The sequence below is a fragment of the Diaporthe batatas genome (assembly GCF_019321695.1).
Source record: "Diaporthe batatas strain CRI 302-4 chromosome Unknown Contig00009, whole genome shotgun sequence".
Lineage (NCBI taxonomy): Eukaryota > Fungi > Ascomycota > Sordariomycetes > Diaporthales > Diaporthaceae > Diaporthe > Diaporthe batatas.
The window spans coordinates 2,364,822-2,385,475 of record NW_025408556.1 but is presented as its reverse complement, the minus strand read 5'-3'; the positions used below and the strand labels follow the sequence as shown (position 1 = coordinate 2,385,475).

The 20,654-nt window shown below is 48.9% G+C and overlaps 5 protein-coding genes across 5 annotated transcripts; 1 reads left to right on the top strand and 4 right to left on the bottom strand.

Annotated features, from left to right (window-relative positions):
• Positions 1-86: 86 nt before the first annotated feature.
• On the bottom strand, positions 87-1,002 carry KVR01_007702 (uncharacterized protein; the record flags this gene model as incomplete). Its single annotated transcript, XM_044791525.1, has 2 exons — positions 483-1,002; positions 87-374 (listed from the first exon to the last, which is right to left on the bottom strand). Exons 1-2 carry the CDS (start codon positions 969-971, stop codon positions 87-89), a joined length of 777 nt encoding a protein of 258 aa, XP_044642680.1. The 5' UTR covers positions 972-1,002.
• A 560-nt stretch (positions 1,003-1,562) lies between these two features.
• Positions 1,563-3,165, bottom strand: KVR01_008028 (uncharacterized protein; the record flags this gene model as incomplete). The annotated part of the gene is made up of 3 exons (XM_044791186.1): positions 3,030-3,165; positions 2,585-2,967; positions 1,563-2,521 (listed from the first exon to the last, which is right to left on the bottom strand). The coding sequence occupies exons 1-3, from the start codon at positions 3,131-3,133 to the stop codon at positions 1,563-1,565; spliced, it is 1,446 nt and encodes a 481-aa protein (XP_044643006.1). The 5' UTR covers positions 3,134-3,165.
• Positions 3,166-8,607: 5,442 nt separating this feature from the next.
• KVR01_007854 (uncharacterized protein) lies at positions 8,608-11,722 on the bottom strand. The gene is made up of 2 exons (XM_044791536.1): positions 9,918-11,722; positions 8,608-9,856 (listed from the first exon to the last, which is right to left on the bottom strand). Exons 1-2 carry the CDS (start codon positions 11,425-11,427, stop codon positions 9,006-9,008), a joined length of 2,361 nt encoding a protein of 786 aa, XP_044642832.1. The 5' UTR covers positions 11,428-11,722; the 3' UTR covers positions 8,608-9,005.
• Positions 11,723-12,909: 1,187 nt separating this feature from the next.
• On the top strand, positions 12,910-17,392 carry KVR01_007918 (uncharacterized protein). The gene is made up of 3 exons (XM_044794637.1): positions 12,910-13,124; positions 13,195-14,354; positions 14,424-17,392. Exons 1-3 carry the CDS (start codon positions 13,010-13,012, stop codon positions 14,511-14,513), a joined length of 1,365 nt encoding a protein of 454 aa, XP_044642896.1. The 5' UTR covers positions 12,910-13,009; the 3' UTR covers positions 14,514-17,392.
• Positions 15,022-16,859, bottom strand: KVR01_007902 (uncharacterized protein; the record flags this gene model as incomplete). The annotated part of the gene is made up of 2 exons (XM_044792790.1): positions 15,022-16,122; positions 16,200-16,859. 2 exons carry the CDS (start codon positions 16,857-16,859, stop codon positions 15,022-15,024), a joined length of 1,761 nt encoding a protein of 586 aa, XP_044642880.1.
• Positions 17,393-20,654: the final 3,262 nt, after the last annotated feature.

Here is a 20,654-nt window from a genome sequence, read left to right as displayed (position 1 = left end):
TTGGGTTGCCATAGAAAGCCCACCAGATAGACTGTCTGATACATTGTCCTCTTCCAGACCAGGGAACCAATCTAACCGCACGCCGATCAGTCCTTCAGGAAGCGCAAGAAGGCCTGTGCAATGACGATACCATCATGCTGGCCCAAGGCCCTCTTCATAGCGTCATCAAACGGACCATCCAGTATGATACCGGATTGGTGGTGTGCCCGAAGCATCTCGGCCATCATGAACTGAGGGAACTCGGGGTGTCCCTGAACCGTGAAAAGTCGGCCAGGGATGTACATGGCCTGGGTCGGACAATGCCGCGATTGGGCAAGGGGCATGACGGTGGGTGGATACTCGACAACCATATCCCGATGTGTTTGGTAAACCTCCTATAGGTCATTGTTATTTGTTGGACAGCGTTCAAATATGGTTCCATCTATCCGCAAGGTATCGCCCGTATGACACCACGTTTAAAACGACAAAATACATCTGCTTACCAGCTTCCCCGTCCCGAAAACAGCTTTTCCCGTTTCCGTCAGCTGTATTTCTGTGAGAGAAAGCTCCCATCCCCAAGGTGACGGCGCAACTGTAGCACCCAGTGCGCGTGCAATGATCTGGTGCCCAAAGCACACCCCAATAACCCGAACGTGGCTGTCAGTGAGCAGCAGCCGGCGTATGAAGTCCGTCAAGCGGAGAACCCAGTCGTAATCATCATATGCGGAGTATCTTGAGCCTGTGACTAGCACTGCGTCGATCTCCTTGGGGTCCGGATATGCTGTGGTAGAATCCCCGGATACGACATCATGAGCCGTTAAAGTGAGCTGTGAGCCGAGCGTTTGTGGCGGGTCCTGGCTTTTGCAGGCCGCTTCGAACATCGATGTAAAGATCGCACCGAATCTCCCAAGTCTCTCTACTACGCTCGGCAAAGGCTCGTCTGCCTCTAGAATAGCTAGGCGGATCGGGGCCGAGGGACCTACTGAACCCATAATCTTGTTGATGGAAGTCTCGAGAAAAAAAGAAATGAGAGCAGAAGGACGACGAAGAAAGGATAGCCATGCACTCGTGGGAAACATGTTTGAACCCGGGTTTAAGGCCCCCAACTGAATACGCACATAATAAAAAAGCAAAGTTTTCGCACACATATACCAAAGTACACGGCAGGGGGTGATCTGCAAGGAAGCGGCGAAGCGTCAGATGGGAGCCCGGTGGCTGAGCCAACGATGACGCCCTATATTAAGGAGAATCCTGCCACCATTTCTTTCATCTCTAGGGAGGAGAATTCCTAGGGAGTACGAATCAGCAACATCGGTCAGAAAACCATACGGCCGCATTTACCCTATGGGGTCACCGAATAAGTGCTTAGGCAGGATGATGTCCAGGGCAACCAAGAGCGGTCTCCGATACAAACTGAAGTTTGATTTGCCACCAAAGGTCTAAAGCCATTCGAAAAACCCGTTTTATCCTTTAAAGATAACCGATAAATAGCCTTTCCAAAATTAAAATCTAAACAATTCATGCTCGCTGACTCTTCCGGCTGATGCAGCATGCAACTGACCCGTGAACGGACCGCCTTGGCATCATTTTGACTGTCTCACCCCACCAATCTCCTCATCCGATGTTGCCTCAGCCAAGACAACTTCCTTTATCGTGATATACTGACTATGCGCCCTGATCCTGTGGCCATATTTGTACAAGACCCAAGGCACCGGCACCAAGGCCACCGACACAAAGCCGAGCAGACTGCTCGCCCACCCGATCCCCATGGACGAGAACATCTGAACGGTAAACAGCGGGAACGAACCCCCTGCAGCATACCTCAGCAGACTGTTCGCACTGAGCGCGCTCGCGCCGTGCAGCGACCCGTACGAGTTCATGATGTACAACGCGCCGCTGCTGTAGATCATAATGTTGCCGACCGCGAACGGCACGGCCGCCACCACGGGGCTCGCCCAGAAGACCCCCTTGTCGGCGCACCACCCGAACCAGAACAGGCTGGCCGGGTTGAGCGCGCAGCCGGCCATCGCCCCGTAGAGGCGATACTCGGGGGGTACCATGCCGACGCCGTACTTGGCTTCCAGCGCAGGGTACGTGCGGCGGTCTATGTACACCACCGCAAGGAAGCCCAGGACACAGCCGAGGGCGATGGATATGAAGGTGAGGCCTTGCTGGCCGGGCGTGAAGCCGTAGTGCCCTCCGAATATGTAAGGGAAGGCGGCGAAGAAGCTGTAGAAGACGGCGAAGTTGAAGGCCATGTAGATGGTCATGAAGAGGACGATGGACTCGACGAAGAGCATCTTGAATGGTTTGAGGACGATGCGCTGGACCAGGGCGCTTGAGGGCAGTGCGGACTTTGCGGTATGTGCTTGGGTATCTTGGGGCTGCTTTTCCGCCCGCATGCGCTTCTGGAGAATCGTCTTCTTGTAGGTCTCGAACTGAGGCAGAGCGTAGAGGTAGTTGAATGCAACCATGAATAGTATTACCCACTCAAGCCATCGAAAGCCCTTAGCCTCACTCAGGTAACCGCCAATAACCGGCCCTGACCTAGTCAGTATATGGAATCATCTGCCATGGGGATGGAACGTAGTGGAGAGTGACATACCAAACGCAGGTCCAAGGAAAGGCGAAACAAAGTAGAATGGATATACCAGCCCGGCGAGTTTAGGCGGCCAGATATCCGCATTGGTGCCTCCGCCAACCGAAACGACGGCGCTTCCGAAGAACCCAGCAAGAAAACGACATGCCAACAGGGTCGAAAAGTTGTGAGCGAGACCGGAGCCGAGAATGAACAGCCCAAAGATTGGCACAGTCGTGAGATACACAATCCTGCGGCCGTAATACTCACTGACGGGTGCCGCGATGATCGCCCCGAGGCCGAGAGCCCACAGGAACAGGGACAGCCCAAGCAAGGCTGCTGTGTGGGAGACGCCGAATTTCTGGGCGACGTCGTCGGCTCCGGAGGTATACACGGACGAGGCAAAAGATCTGTTAGAGGCAACATTTAGCCCAATTGGATTGGAGTCGATAGGATCTTTGGAAAAGCCTACACGTTGACGCAGAGCAATGCAGGGATGCTGGTCATGTAGAGGCGCTTCCACATGGGCCAGTTATGAGGACAGTCCGGATCGTCCGGCCCCGTCCATTCTAGCATTGATTGTTCGGTTGATCTGGGCTGAAAAGTAGCCATACTGTATGAGATAATGGACAAAGGCTTGGACGACCACACAGAGGGCAGAGAGAGATTTGGAAGACATAAGCTTTTATTACCCATGCGAAGGGCATGGGAAATGAGTCACATTGAGCTCTTAGTAGTATTAAGATGGAGCGGCCCCGTAACCGATAGAGACCAAATGCACTGTTGGCAATTCCTATCACGTAACGAGTTCCTGACAACCAACACTGCTGCGATCAGGGCCGCCGGTTCTGTTGCAAGCACCGAATCTGACATGTATTACCCGGAGAATATCAAGTGCCATCGGAGGTGGAGCTAGAAGCAGGGGGGCCGGGAATTAAGGGCACTCTAAGGTAAGTGACGACAGATGTTCAAATATCCAAACAGGTGCACCATCAACGATTATTAATGATGCCCTACGTTCCAAGGACAAGTATTATATCTAGACTGCATTTTCAGTGAGGCAGACTTAATAAAATAAAAGGTGAATATTAAATTTTTACAGCAGCTTCAAAATTCTGATTCAACATTAGAAGAGTTTGGAGTAAGATACAAATCATCCCAAGCTCCTGGGTATTTGGGCTGGGCGAGATGAATGACCAAACTGAAATTTTCTAACCATTTGTTGACGTCGTCCGATCAATTGTCATTGCATATGCACACGAACTTTCTATCGAACACTGCATGTCCGCCTTTCGGAATTTCAACCCCCGCCTTGGAACTCGGTTTAGCATCGAAACGAATCACCCCGCTGATCACAAGCTTCCTAAAGGTTCGCACACTAGCACGTAGTCTGCCCTAGTATTACGGATAATCCGTGATTAAGACACTTAACTAGTAGTATTTACATTCCATACCTAGGTAGATATATAGCGGTTTTATATAATAGTAAATATTTAAACTTAAATATTAAAAACTTTACATAATTTATTATAATAATAGAGATATAATAAATATATTATTCTTTTAAAATAGTTTTAAATTTTATAATTTTTTAAAAATTAAAAAGTAATAAAAATTTAAAAGTTTATATTAAAAATATTAAAATATAACTTAAATCTTATAAATTTAATAATTATATTTTTATTTTTTAAAATTTTTATTAATTAAGGAATAAAAATATAAGTTAAAGTTTTTAATAACTTTATTTTTTAATAAATATATAATAAAGGTACTTTTTATTTAAGTTAAAACTTTTATTTTAAAGTTTTTAATTAGTTAAAATAACTTTTTAATTCCTTTATATAATTAATTAAACCTCTTTTAATTAATATTAACTTTAATTAATCTTTAATTTTAATTAACTTATTTTAATTTAAGGTAGTAATATATTATTAAAGTAAATAAATAAAGTAAATAAGTAAAGATAAAGTATTATTATATTTTTAATTAATTATAACTTAATATTTATTAAAGAAAAGTTATTAAAAGACTTATAGTTAACTATTAATTATATATTAATTATTCCCTTTTAGGTATAAGGTTAAAAGACTTATAATTATAATTTTATAATTAGTTTTTATTTAACTATATTATATTATTATAATTTTATTTAATTTCTAACTTTATTTAAGCTTTTTCTTAAACTTTTCTAGTTTTTTTTTCTTTAAGGGAGTTAAATTTAAAAGGGAGTCTTTAAGCTTAAGTTTAAGATTCTTATAGATCTTAATTTCCTTTAAATTAAGCTTATAATCTTTTAGCTTTTCTAGAAATATATTAATCGTTTTAAATATTAATAACTTCTCTTTAAAGTAGAGGTTTATTTTTATATAGTTATAAATCTAATTATTAATAGCTATTTCTTCTTTTATAGAGCTATTAGATCTATAAACCTAGATATTATGCGTAGTAATGGAGTGTAGTTACCTTACCTAGAGGTTATCTCTTAGTTTAGTAGTGTAGTAGGCTAAGTAACTACTTTTAAGTAGTTTTACTTATAGAGCTAATAGATGGGTGTTTGCTTATAGAGTAGAGTTAGAACCCGTATATATTCCTTAGGGGAATAGTAGCTTTATCTTTACCTATTTTAACTAACTTACCTAAATTATATAGCAACCTTATATATAGTGCTTAATAGCGTTAAGATTAGGTAGCCCATAGTCTATAATAGCTTCAACCTTTAACAAATTAGGTATAGCCTAATATACTAGTATAGGAAGGTATCTTCTAATAATAAATAGTATTATAGATAATAATAATAGATTATAAAGTTATTATAAAAAGTCCTATATAATAAACTTAATTAAGTTAATTTTTAAAAGATATATTATATTTTATCCTTTTAGGACCTTAACTATTTACTTTTAGTTTAATAGTAAAATTAAAAAAAAAATATAAATAATTTATATATTAATTATTATTATAAAAAGTAGTAATAGTTTTATATAAAGATAGTAATAATTTTATATAAAAGTAGTAATAATTTTATATATAAGTAGTAGTAGTTCTATATTTTAATTAATTATAATTAAATATTTATTAATTAATTATTTAAAAATAACTTTTATAAGCTTTATAGTAACTATTTATATAATATATTTAATTTAAATATTTTAATATAAAAGAATTTAAAATATTATTATAATAATAATATTAATTAAAATTTTAAATATAAATAATTTTAATTTTAATAAATATAAAGTAATTATAAAATATAAGTATATTTTAAAATAATTATTAAATATTTAGTTTTTAAAAAAATTAAAATTATAAATTCTTAAATTTTTTAATATTTATAACTCTATAATTTATATTAAGCTTATAATTAAAATTAAGTAGAATAATACTTTAGTTTATTTTAAGTAGCTTAATAGAAGTATATAAAAAGTTACTAAGTGTTGTTATATGTATTTTAATACTGCGGAGGGTAAGTATTAACTCTAGGCCACATGATAGCGACAGGGTGTAGACCTAGAACTCTAGTGTTTTAACTAACGAGACTAGTACCCGGGGGTTAGACCTTCGGTTGCCCCCTACGCCTCCCGGCGTAGGGGGTGCCAAAACCCCCACACAGCCAAAACCCCCACACACTTAGGAAGAATAAAACACTATACTTAAATTAGTCTAACTTACTTAAATAAAAATAGTATAATATAAAAAAAATAGTTTTATAAACCTTATTTTTTAAGAAATTTAAATAAAATAGATATAAAATTCTAGGGTTAGGGTTTAACTAGATTTTATTACTTCTTTATATTTATATTATTATAAATATTAACTTTAATTAATTTTATATAAATATAAAAAATATATTATTATAATCCTTATAGAATAAAGAATATTTATAAAATAAGAAATAAATTCTAGGGTTAGGTTTTATAACTTATATAAAGTATATAAAGTAAAGAAAATAAATAAAGTAAATAAAATAATAATTTTATTTATTAATTTTATTTATTAATTCTATTTATTAATTCTATTTATTAATTCTATTTAATAATTTTATTTAATAATTTTATTTAATAATTTAAATATTAATATTTAATTTTATTATTTTAATATAAAATTAAAGTTAATTTTAAATTAATAAATTTTATTTATTTATTTATTAATTAATTTATTTATTAAATAAACTATTTATTTATTATATATTAAAAATTAAAAGTATTTATTAAATAAATATAATAAAACTTTATATTATAAATTATTTTATAAATATATTTATATATATATAATAGAGCTAATATTTACTTACTTAATAATTATATCTATTTATCTAGTTTTTTTTAATTACTTACTTAGTATAAGAATTTATATATAGGGCCTATATAAAACTATATACCTAATTAGAATTCTTTAAATTTTTAATATTTTTAGTATAAGCCCCTTTTACACCCCTTTTAGCACCCCTTCTAGCACCCCTTCTAGCACACCTTCTAGGCCTTCTAGGCTACACACATTTAGGTACCAACTAAGCATTTAGATACTAACTAAACGCTAGAAGGCTAAAAGCTAAGAAGGCGAAAGTAAAGACTATATACTTTCTAGCCTTCTAGCACCCCTTCTAACCCTTTAATACTATAAACTTCTAACCTTTTACCGTTCAGTTAGCATCTAAATACTTAGTTAGTACTCAAATACATGTAGACTAAATAGCGAAGGTAAAGGTAAAGGCAAAGGTAAAGGGGCGCTAGAAGGGGCGCTAAAAGGGGTGCTAGAAGGGGTATTAAAAGGGGTGCTAGAAGGGGCTTATACTAAAAGTATTGAAAATTAAAGAAGGAAATTATACTATAAAATCTCTTAATATTAACTTAAAAGGTACTTATAAATATAAGGGAGTTATTTAGAAAAATTAGTATTAGGTAAGCGGTTAATAGGAACTAGGTAAGTAGATATAATTGTTAGGTAAGTAGATATTAGCTCTATATAATATACTTTTATATATATAATATACTTTTATATATATAATATATTTATATTTATATAATATATTTTTATATATATAATATACTTTTATATATAATATTATTTTTAAATTTATATTAATTATTTTAAATATATTTTATTAATTAAAATTATAAAATATAATAAATTAATCTTTAAAATTAAATTAATTAATAAATATATTTAAAATTTATATATTTATTTATTAAAGTTATATTATAAGTTATATAATAAAATTAATTTTAAATAAAGTTTATTTTTAAATTATTTTAATTTTTAAAAGTAATTATTTTAGTTTAATATTAAGTAATAAATAAGAAAAATATATAAAAATAATATAATATTTTTTTAAAAGATTTACTATAAAATTTAACTTTAAATTTTTAATTATTTTATAAATATTTATTATATTATAAAATTATAATAAAATATCTTTTATATTAATATAAAATTATTTATTTTAATTTAATATTAAATAATAAATAATAATAATATATAAAAATTATATAATATATTCTTTTAAAAGTTTATTATAAAATTATAATTTTAAATTTTCTTTATTATTTTATAAATATTCTTCATCTTATAAGGATTATAATAATATATTATTTATATTTATATAAAATTAATTAAAGTTAATATTTATAATAATATAAATATAAAAAAGTAATAAAATCTAGTTAAACCCTAACCCTAGAATTTTATATTTATTTTATTTAAATTCCTTTAAAATTAAGGTTTATAAAACTATTTTCTTTATATTATACTATTTTTATTTAAGTAAGTTAGACTAGTTTAAGTATAATATTTTATTCTTCTTAAGTGTGTAGGGGTTTTGGCTGTGTAGGGGTTTTGGTACCTACTGCGCCAGCAGTGGGTTCCTCGGAGCGAGAGCGAACCCACGGGTATCATTCTCATTTAGTGGTTTAGAAAAACGTTCCGATAAGTTCAGCCCAAGTTCTGTGATCGGCACGGTACCTAGGTCAGCAGACTGGTAATTAGTAAGTGGTATATTGCGCCGCTGATATGGGCGAACGGGTCTGGTGTCGGGCATTAGCTGCCAACTAATACAAGGTTAAGTCATGACAATTTAATAGCCTTATTTGAAGTCTACCTAGAGGATGCTTTATAGAAGTCCTGATTATACTAACAGCGCGGGCCAGCACTTCAGGAAATACTCCCACAGGTTGATATCTAATATTTATGATATTATCAGCCTCACTCCTTCAGGGCATGAGTTCGGCAAGAACAGGCCTTTTTTTTTTTTTTTTTAGCGGCTGGCCGTATTTCACTGACATGTTTTGGCATGCCGCAAGCGCGGGCGTCAAACCAAGCACCGGGGCACGCTTCAAGACAGCCGTTGAGAAGATTGCGTTTCCTCCAAATGTCTATTCAGTCCGAGATCCCATTCTATCTAACAAAAAAAAAAAAAGTCCATCCCACTCCACTGGCAGTCAGACAACGCACCCTACTCCTCCAGATCCGCCCTCCTCGTCGTCATGCTCCTCCGGATCCGGTGGTCCTCCTCCTCCTCCCGGTGGAGGTGCTCGCCCGGCAGGCGCACGGCGTGGTCCAGGGCGACGGGCAGGCCGCGGTGCCGGCCGCGCAGCATGACGAGGCACAGCACGAGCTTGCTGCCGGTGTACCACGCGCCCGAGAAGCTGTACGCGTCCCAGGGGACCCCGACGGAGATGCCGACCGTCCCGTAGGCCGAGACGACCTCGAAGATGATGTTGAAGACGGAGAAGGTCACGGGGTCGCCGAGGAAGTGCGACGTCTCGATCGTGGCGATCACCAGGACCGCCAGCACCAGCCACCAGATGTCGTGGGCGAGCTGCCCACGCACCTGCTGGGTGATGAAGCTGATGCGGCCGTTGGCGTTGGCGCCGCCGCCGCCGCCGGATGATAGGCCCGGCGCGAGGGGGCTGTTCGGCCCGGGGCTGCTCGGGAAGTGCCTCGTGGGCGGTACGCCGACCCCGTTCATCGTGAACGTCCGCTGTAGGACCCGGCCGATGTCGGCGGCCGCGGTGGAGCGGCTCAGGCGGCGCATCAGGGGCGAGCCCAGCGACAAGACGCCGTCGCCGTTGGTGGGGCGCGGCTCGAGCTCCGGGCCGCCGGCCGCAAGCTCGGGGTCGGGGTCGGACGCCGAGTACTCATCGCCGCTGTAGATACCGAGGGATCGCTCCTCGTAGAGGTTGGAGTGGCGGATCGTGATCACTACTGGATACACGGAGATGTACATCATGATAACGTACAGTATTTGAAGGCCAATATAGACTTGAGAGATTGGCACGATATAGAATCCGCCCGACCGCACGGCTTTCAGAGATTTGGTCAGAATGGTGCCCGTCTTTCGGTGATAGCAGGGTGAGATACCTACCGAGGGCTTGGAACAGGCCGTCAATGATGCGAGACCCCGTAGGAATACTCGTGATAACTGTATTTCCGAGATTGAGTAGCTCAAAGGCCGCCCAGTCCACAGCATTTAACCAGGCGAGCATGAAGAACAGCCACCACGTGGGGCGGGAGGGGAAGAGATTTGTGTAAACCCGGCGAGGGTATTTCAGAATGAACTCGAGGGTGGCCTTTGTCGTTTCGCAGGAGTCCTCTGCGGTCACGGCCCTCAGGAGCTGGAGAACCGTCCATATGGCGAGGCGGAGAAAGAGTGGGTACGCAGTATTGCCGGCCAGGATCATCAACCCCATCGTGATGAGGACGAAGTAGGCTCCCTGGAATGGGATCATGTTGGCATCGAGGAGCGACATGCCCGAGTTGTTGAAGGCCGAGACGCCGTTGAAGACGCCCAGCCACCACGGATCTATGCCGTTCGCCCTTGCGGTGCTTGGCATGTTGAGGCTCATCCACGCCCCGAGCGCAACAGACCCCAGGCACTGCCAGAGGAAGAAGTAGGCCGGCACCACGAGGGCGAGGGCCTTCAGGGCGCGGTACTCGCACCCGCCCAGGTGTTCCCGCTCCTCGCTGGTGAGGTCGTGGAACTGGCCCTTGCGACCCGGGGCGCGGCTCCTGAGGAAATGCCGCACCGTGGGATGGCCGCCATCCTGCCAGTGGTCTGCGGATGCCTTGCTGGCAATGTTCCTCCGCTTGGGCCGGACCCCGTCGACCTCGGAGACCCCAGTCGATACGGCATCCCCGCCCTCTTGCTGCGGCGGCCGCGGCGTGTCGACGAAGACAATGTGTCCACCAGGACCGCCCGGGCCGGGCTCCGGCGCGGCCTTGGCCGGCTCGGGCGGAGGCTTGGCCGGCCCCACAGGACCCAGATCCGGCAAGGAGGACGCACGTCGACGCCGTGGTATCCGGGCATCGGCCTGCGACCTGTCCGGGTCGGGGTCTGAAGTCGACGGCTCCAGCCTCGCTGCACGGGTCCCGGTCGCCTGGAGGACCTTGTCTGGCGTCGGGACGGTCTTGGCCTTGCGGAACGAGAGGGCCCTGCGAAGCCTCGGCAGGCGGAGCGACGAGCTGCTGCCCCGTCGGCTGAGGCTGCGCATGCGCTCGGCACGCACGATGCTCTCGAAGCGCTTCTCGAAGACGTGCTTGCGCGCCAGCACCGTCCAGATGGAGACCCAGATGGTACTACCAAGCATGATGAGGAGAAAAAGCATCGCCTGCTGCCAGCTGGTCAACGTGCTGAGGTTGACCGTGTTCAGCCCGGCCTCGGTCATGGCAGACACCACGATGAACAGGCTGTCGGTGTAGCTGATGCTGAAGGCGGGCTCCGACGACCGCCAGAAGATGACGGAGCTGACGAGGCACACGATGATGAAGTAGGCATAGTGGATGGTGATGAAGTTCAATGGCGGCAAATACTTGCGGATCGAGAGGATCTCGGCCACCCGTGGATGGTCGTCGACAAAGTCATCCCAGCGTCTCATTCTGCGTACAGTGCCGGTGCAGTCGCATCTTCAGAGACAGGAGGAGGGCACAGGGACGGAAATTCGCGCTCGACTACCGAGTCGTAACGACCCAGGCAGCGAGTAATCTAAGCCTCATCCAGGAGGGTGGTCACGTGATTCCCCCAAGCGCCCTGCAGAGCGCAAGAATGAGGGAAGGCTTGGTGCATCACATGTTTTGGTGGTATTCCTAGAAAGGAATCCGAGTACATCATGTCATTGACAATGGGTATAATGTGTTAGAAGGTGTGCACCGATCCAGTCTTTGTGGTCCGCACTGTGAGGTAATAATAAGTGCTGACTACTGTACTACTTTCAGGTTGGAGCTGAGAGACCCCGACCAAGATATCTTAGCCCGTCAGGGATACGGTGCCTATTTCTGCTCCCCTGCATTGTTGTAACCCAAAACATGGCCTGGCCGCCCGCATGTAAAACACACAATGGCGGAAGGATGGGTATGTTCTACAGAGTACCAGTTGACCCGAAATAGCCACAGTAGCATTCGGACCGCGGACACTAGACTGACAAACACACCGCTGCAAAGAGACATCACACAAGCTGGGCATCCGGTTTGAGTGCAATCGTGCATAACACTATATATTATCTAAGACGTGCCAGGGCCGCGAAGATGATGTCGCTGTATTGCGCGTTCTGGCGCGGATAAAGCACGGTAGCAACATTGAAGTATGAAAAAGGTAGAGCCTATATTAAAGACCCAGGACCCGCTGCTGTTATCTTAATGTGGCGCTAGTTTTGTGATCCGTACATCCATTGTGTTAGAATTCCTCACAACAAACCAGCCTGAATCGTACGTACACTGGACCATTATTATCGTGCTCACATGTTGACTCGGGGAGAGAGTTTGTTAGCTCCCCCCTCCCCCTCCCGCCAACAAGCATGACCGAAGTACGGAGTATGACGAGGGCCACGGCCAAAATGCCCCAAACCACCCCTGCCAAATGGCCAGCATGCCAGAGGCGGAGGGCGGTGGCTGTGGTGGTGGGGCCGGCATGACGCGGGCCAGCCCAGCAAGCAGCATGACCATAATCCGCCGCCTGCTTGTCACCGTCACTGCCACTGCCACTGCAGTCCTCCCACCACCCCCCTCGTGCATGCAGTGTGTGAACAGCGCCCGCTGCCCGAAATGACTTGGCGTTAGGCTGTGGGAAGCGCGGCTAGCAGGATTTGGACCCACCCCATGACATTTCTGTACGACCACGCTTGAGGGCGCCCACACCCCCCCACCTCGTGCGCCGCCCTATCTATTAAAGCCGGCACGCATCAGCTTGTCGGCATGGCCTAACGTTAGCCGAACCTCATCTGGGGTTTGCTATCGTTGTACGAGTTCCGGCCCTGCTTTTCTGTCCTCCATTCTTGTTACCTTTTATTCCCCTTGGTTGGTCTTTTTTGTAACTATTTCGGAAATAGAGGCGAAATAAGAAAAAGAAAGAAGGAAAGAAGGAAGGAAAGAAGGAAGGAAAGAAGGAAAGAAACAACAACAACAATAGAGTCGAGGCAGTATCGGATACGAGATACTAACAGAGAGTGTTCCTGAGACTTTACAATGTTACTCAACGTCACCAACTTCAACGTTGTCATCAGCGTGGTCGGCGGCTGGCTGGTCCTGGTCGGCGCCTTCTCCCACCTCCTCAGCGACAAGCTCTACCTGTCCGAAGCCCGTAAGCCCGCCTGATCTCGTCCCGGCGGAGTTGAAGAAGCCCCCATTGACGCGCGTCTCTAACTACATAGTTGTCTCGCTCGTGGGCGGCGTCACGTTCACCCACGTGGCAAAGCTGTTCAAGCCCGGGGACTACGTCGTCTCGGAGGACGCCGTCGCCTCGGTGACGCTCGACCTGAGCCGCCTCGTGCTGGGCGTGCAGCTCGTGCTCGAGGGCATCCGGCTGCCGGGCCGGTACCTGCGCACCGAGTGGCGGCCCCTCGCCGTGCTGCTCGGGCCCGGCATGCTGGGCATGTGGGCGAGCAGCAGCGCCGTCATCTGGCTGCTGGTGCCGGGCCTGCCGCCCCTGCACGCCCTCGCCGTCGCGGCCTGCATCACCCCGACCGACCCGGTCCTCTCGGGCGCCATCGTCAAGGGCCGCTTCGCCGAGGAGAAGGTGCCCGAGCCCCTGCGGCACGTCATCGTCGCCGAGTCGGGCGCCAACGACGGCCTCGGCTACCCGTTCCTCTTCGCCGCCCTGTTCCTCATCAAGTACGCCGCCGCCGGGTCCGACGCCCGCGACGGCGGCGCAGCGACGGCCCTGCGGCTCTTCCTGGGCCAGACGTGCGTCTACGTCGTGCTGCTGAGCGTCCTGTACGGCGCCGCCGTGGGCCTGCTCGCCCGCGGGCTGCTCGCGTGGGCCGAGCGCCACAAGCTCGTCGCCCGCGAGCACTTCCTCCTCTTCCCCGTCGGCCTGGCCATCTTCGTCGTCGGGACCTGCGGCGCCGCCGGCAGCGACGACGTCCTGGCGTGCTTCATCGCGGGCAACGCCTTCACCTGGGACGGCTGGTTCCGCGCCAAGACGCTCGACGACCCGCTGCAGCCGTCCGTCGAGGCCCTGCTCAACCTGGGCGTCTTCATGTGGTTCGGCGCCGTCTGCCCGTGGGGCAGCTTCTGGTCGTCCGGCCTGGTCCCGCCGGCCCGCCTGTTTGCCCTCGGCGCCCTCGTCCTGCTCCTGCGCCGCATCCCCACCGTCCTCTGCCTGCATCCTTTCGTCCGCCAGATCCAGGGGCGCCAGGACGCCATGTTTGTCGGCTTCTTTGGGCCCATCGGCGTCTCCGCCATCTTCTACCTCTACGTCGGCCTCGAGTTCCTGGAGACGGTGTCCGCCGGCGACGGGCAGCGCGAGGATGCCAAGCAGCTGGGCGACACTATGATGGTCGTCATATGGTTCCTGGTCATCTGCAGCATCGTGCGTGTCCCCGTGCTGCGAATCCCGTTGCTGTTCAGTTTCTATCGTTTCCAAACTGACAATGAGCAGGTTGTTCACGGCTTAAGCGTGCCCTTGGCCAAGCTGGCATCTCATCTGTCGGGCCTGGTCCGACCCCGTCGCGTTGCATTGCCTACTTGATAGCCGCTATCTCCCTGCCAGGACTACCTATCTTGAGAGTGATGATGGACTTCTTCATAGCAGCATCCGACAGCCCGTTGAGTGCATCTATGACAAGCTGGCCCATGTTGCCTGCAACATGCAGTGTCACTTTGTACCTACATTTGTGCCAATGGCTGCAGGTGATACTGGAATATACCAGGGTACCTAGGTAATGCAACTACCTCAGATAACACGCAGTCAACCTTAACCGTGGAAGACGCACGCACACATATTACCCGCGAGATCCATAACAGACTCGATTCATCAGCCGGAGAGTGGCCACCCTAAAACTCCCTAGACAGTGGTGCCTCCGTATAATAATATTCTACATGCTGCAGTCATGTGTTTTTTGTTACCACCCAGCCTCAGGGTCACTGCTGTCCGCAGTAGTTACCCTTGGCTCCTCGAATCAATAGTAGCAGGTAGCCAGTCACCCCGGCCAACATCTTCCACATAACCCGCCCGTGCGCCGCCCAGGCTGGGACGATCAACACCTCTCCCTCAGGGTGGCCTCCGAGTTCATCTCGGACAACGTCTGGTGGCCCCCCGCCTTCTTCACGGGGGCCATCTGGATCTTGTGGTCGGACCGCACCCTCTCGCCCAGCTTGTGCTTCCGGATCAGGAAGCTCGCGAACATGCCCGCGCCCATCACGGCCGCGACCTCGATGAAGACGTGCGTCATGGCCGTCTCGAAGACGCCCACCGTGGCCTCCCTCTCCCTCCCGGTCATGGTGCCCACGCTGTCGATGAGCTGGGAGATGCTCATCTCGCCCGCGGGGCCCGTGTTGAGCTTCTGCAGCTCGTCGAAGCACACCAGCCCGCTAATGCTGATGCCCATGCTGAGCCCGATGGTGCGGATGAACGAGTACGCCGAGGCCGACATGGCGATGTCCGAGTTGTCGGACGTGTCGTCGAAGGAGGCGTGGATCGGGATCAGCAGCGAGTTGAAGTTCGGCGCCACGCCGACCCCGGCTATCAGGAGCAATACCACGGTGACGGCGGTCGACGTGGACTTGTTGAGGTGGACGAGCATGCCGCAGCCCATGGTGGCGACGAGGAACGAGCCGCAGATGAGTGTTTGGTATTTCTTGGTCGCCGTTATGAGGTACCCTGCCCCGGTGCTCGCGATCCCAAACATGAGCACAAGGGGCAACATGCTGATGCCGCTCTGGGAAGGGGTCTGGCCCTTCACTGCCTGGAAGTAAATCGGAAGGTAGTAGTTGAGGCCCATGTATCCCACGGCGTGGAAGAATGCTGCAAGGTACGCTCCGATCCTGGTGGGGTGTGTGAAGAAGCGCAGCGGGATGACTGGCTTGGTGGCCTTGGTCTCGGCATAGATGAAGAACCCCAGAGACAGGGCCGCTGTGACCAATGAGATCAAGACCTGGGGCGCGCTCCACGACGTGCCGAGAGAGGTCCACTCAAAGGCGAGCAGGACCAGGACTGTCGCCGTCCCGATGGCGAGGATGCCGACAATGTCCAGCGTCCTGATGGCCTCGCGGATGCTCTTTGATGGTCGTGACATATTAAGGAACAAGACTGTGATTATGAGACAGACAAGGCATATGGGAAGATTGATGAGAAAACACTGTCCAGCCAAGTTAGCCTCTCCCCGCCCAGCCTACAATTTCCATGGGGTGATTGATCAATGAACAGCAGACTCACCCATCGCCAACTGATATGATCAGCCAGCACGCCCGACAGCACCGGCCCCAGCGCCGACGCAACAGCCCAGGTGGCGCCGATGAAGCCCTGGTACTTGCCCCTCTTGCGCGTGCCGACCAGGTCCCCGATGAGGATGATGACCAGCGCCGTGATGCCGCCGGCGCCCACGCCCTGGACCATGCGGGAGGCGATCAGCATCGAGACGTCCTGCGACGCGCCGCACAGGGCCGACCCGGCCATGAAGACGGCGATGGCGGCCACAAAGGCCCACTTGCGCCCAAAGACCTCGGAGGCCTGCCCAAACAGCGGCATCACCACGGCCTGCGTCAGCGCGTACCCGGAGCCGACCCACGTGTAGCCCGAGTTGGACGAGGCCCCGCCCAGGCTCGTCATGATCTTGGGCAGGGCGGTGGACACGATGGTCTGGTCCAGCGCCGGGAGGAACAGGGTGAAGAACAGGCTGCCGACCAGGATTATGTGGCGGATCCTGGTGAGGCCGTGGCGGGGCTGGGTGCTGTCGTCGTCCTTGGGGGGCTCCGTGGCTGTGAGGGTGCCACTTGTGCTCTCCGAGTCGGTGTGATAATGAGTGTCATGATGATGTTGTGCTTGTGCGGCGTGGGCTGTTTGTGCAGCGCGGGGTGGGCGGCGAGGTTCGTTCATGTTCGTGTGGTGGTGGTGGTGGTGGTATAAGTGAACGTTCCCTCAGTGCTGCTTGAGGTTGTCGTGAAGTTATCGTGATGTTGTCGTGATGAGATGCGTTAGGGTAGGCAGCCTGTCAGTCCTAGGATATAGGGCCTTCCTTGGTGTGGAGTGTGGAGTGGGGTGGGGGTGATGTGGGCCTTGAAGTGTGGTTGATCTCCGTCGTGGTTGATCTTGCCAAGCCCATAGGTTGATCGTTGACATCCAGACCAGACGGTGGGCTGGGATGGTTGTTTCTATGGCTTTGTTTGCCAGGGGGACCGAAGGGAGAGAGTCACCGACAGGGCGAGGAAGGGGCTACTGGCAGCACTAGCCGCCACGAAGCTTGATCGAGATGCTTTTGTACTGCCCGCTGTGAAGATCCTGTCTCATAGTTTTGATACATTCCAACTCACGGACACATTCCCCCTCCTGCTGTTGGCATCTCACTCACTCTCTATCTCTCTCTCTCTATATCTCAGTTAATCCACCCAAACAGGGCACTGTACCCGAGACGATTGGCTGGTCAAAATAAAAAATGGGGTTTGCAGCCGAACAAAGGCAGAGTCTGTTGGAGTCTGCCGGTGAATGCTGATCCACAAACGTACCTAATCAAGCCCAGACGGTCTGCTCCGTGCTCCGTCGGCTGATAGCAACACAGCCGAGGTACATGATAAAATGTAACTCCGTGTCCAGCGCAAGAACAATCCGCATCAAGGTCGGTGGCACGCACGGTTCGGCCCCCCGCCCACAGGCAAGAGGCCGGCTGGCGCCCCTCCTTCAATGTTCTGATCAATAATGATGGTTGGCAGCATTTCTGCAGGCCTGCCACTCCATACTCCCACATCTTTCTCTTTCTCTATTTGACCGGTGATCAGCATTCATTCTTCTATCACAAGACGCCCGATCGCCGTTGAATTTGCCTGGGCAGTAACCGAGACAGGATGCGACTGACGGGCGTTTGTGGCGGTCGAGCTATTCACTGGCGAACCAAGGCAAAACCAGGTCCTGTGAGGCAGGCGTCAACCCGTCGAGGTATAATCAACCTGACACTACAGTCACGGGTGCCTTATTGGCTTCACGAACGAACCCCATATAAAAGACGTTGCACAGTGTGACAGCCTCGGCTTCGAGGGGTCGAATCGCTTGCCCGAAACATATTTTTGGCACCGTGTGACGCTACTTGTGTCCAGAAAAGAAAAAGAGAGATACAGCTTGAGAACGGTGAAAGAAAGAAAAAAAGTGATCTCGAGGATTGGTGATGGGCGGAGGGGTAGGGGGGCTTGGGTTCCAAGGTTACGCCACTGACTCACTTTGTTTTCTTCTGAGTGGTGCCGGGCAGGTGTGTGAAGCCATCCACAGTGTGCGCCGTAATACGCCTAAATAGGGACTGGGGGAGGACACCCCAACTGCCCAAGCAAGTCGTTCATGATGCATTGGCGATCAAGCAGCATCCTTTCATGTCATATTTTACCCCTGTCGATTAGGACGCGAACCTGCAGCCACCCGCATGCTTCTCCATCCCACCCGTTCACTTCTCACCCGCTTGCCGCTCCCACCCTCCCCCCACATCATCCATCCACCAACAGATATGCGAGGACCGATCTCGGCGGTGGAACAAGGCGGTGGGGGGGGGGGTACAAGGTAGGGCAACTGGCGCTGACGGGCTGGCATGAAATGCTCGCAGGTTTGGCAGCGCGGTATCCCACCGTGACAGTCCATCAAAAGGAATTAAACAGGTGCGTCCGGAGCGGGTGCTGCAGATCTGGCAAGTATCACGGCATTCCCCTCGAACTTGTGCATTGCATAGCATCTCCGCTTTCTTTTTTGTCTCCTCCCACCTTCTTCTTCCTCTTCCTTTTGAGGACTTGGCGCGACGGGGGGGTCCAAAAGCAACCCGACCATCGCCCGATCAAGCAACGTCGTCTCGCCTCGATGCATCCGTGCGAGCACACTCTCAAGTCATCCGGTTGATAAGCGAGCTGCAGTTCGCGGATCTCGCTTCTTCTTTGTTCTCAATTTTTTTCCCCCCTTCCGCCCACTCTACATCCGTAGGCCTCGTACTACACTGCGTCTCGGCCGAGGCCGCCCCACGGGGGGGTTGGTTGGTCTGGCCCTGCGTCAGAAAGGACCTCGCATTTGACCCCATCACCTGATCTGTCTCAGGTTGCACTCTGGGGGAGAAGGGGGGGACCGGGCCCCGCTGCCACTGGGGGAGCGCGGCCAAAGCCGTGTCGGACGATGCAGCCCTCCGAGACATTTGATGCTACTGGACCGCCTCCGGAATCTTCTTTTTTCTTTTTCGAAGGGGACCTGAGGACCTTTGGCGCGGTTTTCCGTGCCCTGGTATGCATGACGAAACGAACAGCCTCGACTCTGCTCCACCACGACACACAGACGTTTACAATATGCGCACTTGATAGCGCCCAACCAAGCAGGGAGTAATTCTTATAAGATCGCACAACTCATCATGACAACTCAATTCTCACGTATCCACGCAACCCCGTAATAAGAAACACAACCTATCCATCAGAAACAGCATCTGGGCAAGAAGCACGCACGAAGACAATGTCTCACAGCTCGGCAAGGCTTACTCGCCCGGATATCCTCTGTGTTGCCATGGCTACATGCTTCCAAAACCCTGAGCAATCACCCTCGAGTTGACCAAGTCAACCCTTGAAACCTTGACTCACTCACCTCACCTGGGCACTCAACTCAACTCACCCGCAGCCTTGGTCGCAACCGAGCGAGCGAGCGAGGGTCCGGCCCCAGCCTTGGAGGTAAGCCAGCGCATCCGAGTCGTGCCCGCCGCCCCTATCGACTCGTAAATACGCACACATTGACACTCACCAACCCTTACCCACCCCGGCGCCCGGTCGTACAACCTGACAGCCAGCCAGCCCGCGCCTCCTTCTCGAGGACCACCGGGACGAGTCTTGTCCTCGTCCTCCTCTGTCTGCCCCACGCGACCGCCTCCCCCAGCATCTTGGCCCCAATACCCCTTACTTGGGGCGTCCCGGCTGACAAGGAAAGCGGCTCAGCAGTGGGACGGCGGCGTGGTGTTCGTCCATTTGTGCCCCCACCTTCCAGATGCATCCTGCCTGCACGCCAGGCTAGGTGACCGGTGTCGTTGCTGCCGCTGCCGCCGCCACCAGCGGTCGGCGACATGAGCGCCGCGTGACCAGCGACGTTCGCCGTCCTCGGGGGCACCTGGGTCGTGTCAGCGGGCTCCCGCCGGAGCACGGCTACGATGGCTTGGGAAGTCGTTGAGGCACGAGGGCTCGTCTGGTGGGTACTAGTAGCCTGTGTCTGTGTGTACGGCCGTTGAGATGTCGCGAGGGCATTGAGGTGTCAGAGGGCTGGTGGAGCTGGAGCAGTCCGACCTCAATCTTCGCTCCAAATGTTCCGGTGCCGAGGTCACGATCCTCTCTTTACCACATGCAGCGAGGCACCCCAGCCCCTTTACTATGCTTTGCTGCAAACATCTTGATGTCTTCAGTCACATGGACGGTGATAACAACATCAGCTCAAAGCCGTTCTCGATGGCTCGACGCAGCCAGTCCACCAGCGTGCCTGTCATGATGCAATGCAAAGCTCCCGCGCCCCAGGGCCGGGGCCCGGCGCAGAGTACTGTAGCGCAGCAGAAGCAGCAGGCAGTCAGTCCTGCGCTGCGCGGTTAATCTCTGCCCATCTAAGACATGCTGGTCGCCGAGGCCGAGCCAGCCCGAAGCCGCAACGCTGCAATGCAAGCGGCCTCTGTCTCACCTGCCTGGGTGG

What these genes read in the sequence shown, in the direction of transcription:
- KVR01_007854 (XM_044791536.1), bottom strand. Translation starts at nt 11,427, where the DNA reads ATGAGACGCTGGGATGACTTTGTCGACGACCATCCACGGGTGGCCGAG. An exon ending in CGGCCTGTTCCAAGCCCTCG is followed by an intron (nt 9,857 to 9,917) that starts GTAGGTATCTCA and finishes AATCTCTGAAAG; the next exon opens with CCGTGCGGTCGGGCGGATTC.
- KVR01_007918 (XM_044794637.1), top strand. Translation starts at nt 13,010, where the DNA reads ATGTTACTCAACGTCACCAACTTCAACGTTGTCATCAGCGTGGTCGGC. An exon ending in GCTCTACCTGTCCGAAGCCC is followed by an intron (nt 13,125 to 13,194) that starts GTAAGCCCGCCT and finishes CTAACTACATAG; the next exon opens with TTGTCTCGCTCGTGGGCGGC. An exon ending in TCCTGGTCATCTGCAGCATC is followed by an intron (nt 14,355 to 14,423) that starts GTGCGTGTCCCC and finishes GACAATGAGCAG; the next exon opens with GTTGTTCACGGCTTAAGCGT.